Source organism: Pangasianodon hypophthalmus, chromosome 12, assembly GCF_027358585.1.
Source record: "Pangasianodon hypophthalmus isolate fPanHyp1 chromosome 12, fPanHyp1.pri, whole genome shotgun sequence".
Lineage (NCBI taxonomy): Eukaryota > Metazoa > Chordata > Actinopteri > Siluriformes > Pangasiidae > Pangasianodon > Pangasianodon hypophthalmus.
In genome coordinates, this window is record NC_069721.1 from 20,979,584 (window position 1) to 20,985,469 (window position 5,886).

Consider the following 5,886-nt stretch of genomic DNA (forward strand, 5'->3'; position numbering starts at 1 on the left):
ATTAACCTCACAGATTAAAACACTGATGAAAATCGACACACTGGCTGTTGCTCTTTAGTGTGGTCAGTGGTGGACAAAGTGCAATAATCCTGTACTTGAGTGAAAGTACAGCTTCCTGTGGTAACATGATACTTGAGTAAAAGTAGAAGTCTTCTGTTTACATTTCTTTTTAAACTAAAGTACAAAAAGTACCTGCTTTTAACTGTACTTAAGTGTCAGAATAAAAAAAAGTTATTTTAGTTGTATTTTTTTTACAAAAGTTACTTTTATTAAACATGGCAGAACCTGTTTCCTCAAATTAGAGATTGTGAATGTTTGAACACAGAGATTCTCTGTGCACTACCCCATCCTGTAGCATGCACTGATCCCAGATCAGCAGTGTCTGAAATACTCAAACCAGCCATCTGGCTCCAACAACCATGCCACAGTCAAAGTCACTGCGATCAGTCATTGAGACAAGTCACATGGTTATCTGATTGCATAACTGCACGAATGAGCAGGTGTTCCTAATAAAGTGGACAGTAAGTAGTATATACTGCACTGAGATGAGTGCATGCTGTGTTGCTTGAGCTTTTACAGGTCAATCATGGTTAAGTGGTCTGTACTAAATAATATGGTCATGATGGCAAGCCCAGTCTGTCTGTACCTGTTTAAATAACAGGTGTTAGGTTGAGCTTACTGAGCATTTCAGACTAGACTGAATAAACCAAACTTTATTTAAACTTTATTTATATATAGCACCTTTTATACAGTGCTTAACAGCAAAACTGTAAAACTGTAAAGAAAAATAATAGAATCTAATAAGATTATAACATAATAAGAATATAAAAATATAAATAAGATATAATATATAAGATAAACAAACACCAACCTTCCCATTCAGACTTGTGAGTCACTATCAACCAAACGTGCCACTTACTTTCTCTCCTCTCCCTCACTCAGTCAGCTGTAGCCTATTAAATGTGTCTGTTTTTAAGCTGCCAGGTATTTAACACCCACACCAAAATAAAATTATATGACAATTATTTTTGCTTTTCAGCTGTTTCATTTTTTATGACAGCTGTGATTACTTCTGAAAGTAGCCCATAAAAATGCCACCTGTGACCTTATAAATTTCACTGGCAACTGAATCTTCAAATGACCCCAATTTGGCAGGAAAACCACTGACCTAGCAACAGTGACTGCAGTTTCTCACGAATTTGCAAACAGAATTAACTCTATAATAATGCTAACATTTAGTGCAGAGATAACTGTAATCAACTGCACAGATCTCAGTTTTTCAACATGTAAGACAAAAATATTAGAAAAATACTTCCAGTTCCATTTTTTTGTAAATATCCCCAGCACTCAAGAGTGGACGAAGAGTGTTTTTTTTCAAACTGACATAGAGAAATGATGCACTTGTACACTACAAAGTAATAAAGAAATTAACAAATTATACAGGATTATAAATATAGAGGAAAAAATGAACACTACTGTTAAATTTCTTACATATTATCTGCTTTTTAAAATGATTAATGGTAGGCATCTGCTGGATATTGATGTTATTATACACATTATTTAAATATCACAAGTGGATTGGCTAAGATAAATTACCCCGAGATGTGAAAGTGTGCGTGTGTGTGTGTGTGTGCATGTGACGAACTGGCATCCAGAGTGTGTTCCTGCCTTGTGCCTTCCAAGGATAGGCTATAGATCCACTGTGACACTGACAAGGATAAAGCTGTTACTTAACATGAGTGATCAAGAGGTGTTTGTTGGGAGTGAGTGAGTGTTAGAGATGTAGATAGTCCATTCTTAACACCTCTTCATCTGTAATTGGGAAAGGACACAGGATTTATTATTAGAAAAGACACATTTGTCCTATAAACTGGATATGAATGGATTTATTCATAAATCATTCACAGGATTATTTTCACAAGGATTATGATATTCGTAAAAATCCTATTATTTCAGAAAAAACCCACAACAGCATTTTTTTTTTGCTGTACAAGAATTAGTTAATGATGCTATCTCACTAACTGATAGTGACAGGCACCTGAAAAACGTGTGAGAGCTCATTACACAGAAGAACAGTGCAGAAAAGGCACTCCACCATTCTCATAAATCAGCATAAGCCAATTTTCTCGTGTTTACACTGTTATAACTTTTCTTTCAAGCAGTTAAATTTCTGAGTGAGCAAAAGCACCTGCCGCTGTGACAAGAAGAGAAATGGGGGTCAAGCTACTTAACTGCTAGAGACTTAATCGTAACACATTTTGAGCATTAATTCACTTATACAATAATACTGCATGGGTTCATGGGTTCATGGGTTGCACAGCAGAAAAGTGTTTGCCCTCTCAGCCGGAGATCAATTCCCAGTGGTGCCACCGTCGGACTCCACTGTGACCGGGAGTCCACTCCCTTCTTAATCACACACTATACAATCATGGGCAGCTGGGAGTTCAAGCATGCAGAAGAAGGTAGATAGCACTATCCTCTAAATGTGTTACAGTACTCTGTGAGAAAGCATGAGCAGCAGTTCAAAGAGATGCAGTAGGCTGGTTTTGCATGTCTTGGAAGAAAGAATGCACAACCCAAAAAGACTAGTTAGGAAGTGTATTGCCTGCTTTAATTTCAGAAGGTGTATAATAAAATAAAATAAAATCACAAAATCTAAGCTTGAACTTACCTCGCTGTTGTTTCTCTCTGCGTTTACAGGCACGACAGGCAACAGTCACCAGCACAGTTATCAATACCAGTACGAGACCTCCTCCACCAGCTACGAGGCCCACCATGATCCAAAGGTCAAAGCCAAAGAGTGTAGCAGACTTGAAACCTGAGCAACATTCCAATCATTATCTTTCATTAATGAGATTGTATAGCATAATATCATCAGTTCAAGAGATAAATGTTTAAGATCCATATAGAAACTGCTGAAAAATAAAGATGCATGAAAAATACTTACATGTTTCTTCCACTGGATCACTTGTGCTGTTATGAGCTGGATTCTGTGCAGTACATGTATAGTTTGATTTGTTCTCCTCAATATTTGCTAAGAAGTTTAATACAGTCTTCTTTAAATCTTTCCCATTTTTGTACCAGCTAAAAGATATATTTTTGCCACCTTCAACATCACATCTTAAGTCAACCTTCTCATCCTGACATGTAATATTCACTCTTGGCTTGGGGACTTTTGCTGGTAAAAGGGAAGGACAGCATCATGAGGATATTCATGCCGTATTCAGCATTATAAATCATTTCACATGTATGTATTTTCAATAGTAAATATTAAGCATTATTTTAAAATTAAATAATATTGCACTGGAGAGATGGTGTAAGAGATCTAAATTTGTCATGACAGTAACTGTAAATTTTCATCACATCCTTTAAAAGTGAGAAAGATATTTTCAGTAAAATAGCATTTATAATCCCAAATGTCTTACCATAAACACAGACGCTTTCTGAGTGAGATTTTATTCTGTTGCCGTTCACATCAAAAACCTCAACACTGTATGTCCCAGAATCGCTCAGTTTCACAGGTTGGAGCTCCAGGAACTTATCTTTCACAATCCCCGGTCCCTTTTGTTTCCTATTCCTTTTGGGTACTACTATTTTATCATCCTTTTTTATAAAGAATCGATCATTATCCTTAAGCTGCGTGTCAGTCAGTTTAAAGGTGAGACTGTCCCCTTCTAATTTATTGGTCTCACATGTGCTACAGTCTGTGGACAAAATTTGTACAGACATTTTAAAGCCATAATGAAATTTACATTTGATGTACTGTATATGTGACAAACACAATGTAGTTAATATGCGACACCCAAACACTATAATATTTCTGATGAATTCTTACTAGACACCATTAGTACAGTTTGAAACAATAATCACAGTCTTAATCACAACTTCATGGCAAACTTACATGAAAAAACTTTCACTGATGCCAAATAACTGATAAAAAATAATACAGTAAGTACATAAGAGCCAGAGTTCACTACTAAAAAACTCTGTATTCATATCTATAATTTAAATCAAGACAAATAGAGCACAAAGACCAGTCTGATATGGTGATTAACTAAAATTAACATTAAAATGATTATTGAAAAACACAGAAAATCATGACCTACCTGTTAAGGTAAATAGAGTCAGGAAACAGAGGAATAAGGCTGATACACTGCCTTTGGTGTTCATCGTTCTTTTAAAGAATTTCAGTGACAAATGCACAAACCAGTTTCAGTTTTCTGTTTTGAGTTGGAGGTGTGTTCATGCAAAATATAGCACAGGATGCATTTCTGTCACTGAACATGGCAGAATGTCTCCATCTTCAGGTGGGCTCGGCTCCCAGTAAGAGTGTATGCTGTGGAAACAGGGAGAAAATGGAAACACTTCTGTGTCTGAATGCAAAAGGGTACTTTCACTTGTGTGTGTGTGCAATACATCACCTCTCTTTCCATTAGAAAATATGTAATGTTAGCTGAAAAGGAACAAATGTGAGAGGTTTGAAATGATTAATCAATTAAAACTCATCAAAACACAATGATGCATGGTTGGCAAAGTGCTAAAAGTAACAACACAGACATTTAATTTCTACAGTGAAATAGGCGTCTAAATGGATTTTTAAGATTAGTTCATGAAGGTGCCAAATAAATATAAAGAAACAGAGTCTGCCTTTTGCTGTTTCAGCTATTTTGTCTCCACTACTTTACTTACCTGGTGCTTGGGCTTCATTTCTCTGTCTGCAGCTTCAGTTTAATTCATCTGCATCCACTGCCTCATCTCTGTCTTTATACTTACACTGTTACATCTGTTGCATTTCTGTGCTTCCTATTAGAATTCTCTGTTCCACCTTAAATGATTGCAGCTGAGACATTGTTCCTGTAGAGGGCCACCAAAATCCCAGGACACAAGTTTCTGTGCTTCAGTTTCTGTCCATAAAAGTTGGCATAGTATAGGTATAGTTTCATAGCATGATGTAGGGTTTAGGGCCCCAACAATTTTCCAAGGCCAGGGGCCCCCACGACCCTGAAAGTCCACCCCTGACTGGCCCAGTTGTCATAGTTATTATAAAAAAGAAAAAAATATCAGAACAGTATGTTCTGGTTCAGGACAGTGTCAATGTAGACATGTGAAAAAGTCATCTGTAAAGTAATTACTTCTGTAGTTTTCCACCAGATGACATTTGCTCTACTTTTCCTTTTACTCAAGAGAATCATTACTTTTATTATGACTTTTACTTGTCAATGTTTTGTATTCTTTTCCAGAATTGTTGATTTGGCTACTGAAAATTGAGACTCTGACACTGAAATCCCACTCATGTCTACCAGTGTTGAATATGCACATGGATTATTTTATTGGTTTGAAATTATACCTTAAGGGGTTTGGTACTGATTTGAGTTTTAACTCAATTGTGAGTAATTGCGGAAAAAAATAACCACAAGAGGGCACTGACGATATTTTTATTACCAAAGAAGTTCATTTATAATTATCTATCACAGGTGTACGTGCCCGAATGCTAGTAGACCCTGGCTGGAAAAAAAATCTCTTTATAAAAACATACACACAAAGCGAATCAGCTCTGCAAAGCTATGTATACCAAAAATAGTCATATGCAAATATAAACATGTAAACTACGTAAGTAAAATATAAAATTCAGGGGACATCATACTGATCACATGATTATGTGTGTAACTCTATAAAAATTCTAAAAACCATAAATACATCCTCTCTTAAATTTGGCTATATTGTTGTTATATCCATGAATCTTAGAGACGAGACTTTTTTAGTCCCAACTGTAAGCTATAAATAATAGTAATAATAATAATAATAATAATAATAATAATGGTTAGCATGTTGTGCATTCTGACATGCTTCTTTTTTGTGCTCACCACGGTTATAAAGGCTGGTTAT

General features: G+C 35.8%; 1 protein-coding gene across 2 annotated transcripts; it reads right to left on the reverse strand.

Annotated features, from left to right (window-relative positions):
- Positions 1-514: 514 nt before the first annotated feature.
- On the reverse strand, positions 515-4,296 carry LOC113527659 (SLAM family member 5-like). Of its 2 annotated transcripts, none has more exons than XM_026915673.3 (5): positions 4,107-4,296; positions 3,426-3,704; positions 2,948-3,178; positions 2,672-2,818; positions 515-1,812 (listed from the first exon to the last, which is right to left on the reverse strand). In XM_026915673.3, exons 1-5 carry the CDS (start codon positions 4,168-4,170, stop codon positions 1,775-1,777), a joined length of 759 nt encoding a protein of 252 aa, XP_026771474.3. In that variant the 5' UTR covers positions 4,171-4,296; the 3' UTR covers positions 515-1,774. The 2 variants fall into 2 exon arrangements, with proteins under 2 accessions (XP_026771474.3, XP_053094773.1); XM_053238798.1 differs by lacking the exon at positions 515-1,812 and adding an exon at positions 1,836-2,554 and having other exon boundaries at positions 4,107-4,294.
- Between the last annotated feature and the right edge of the window lie 1,590 nt (positions 4,297-5,886).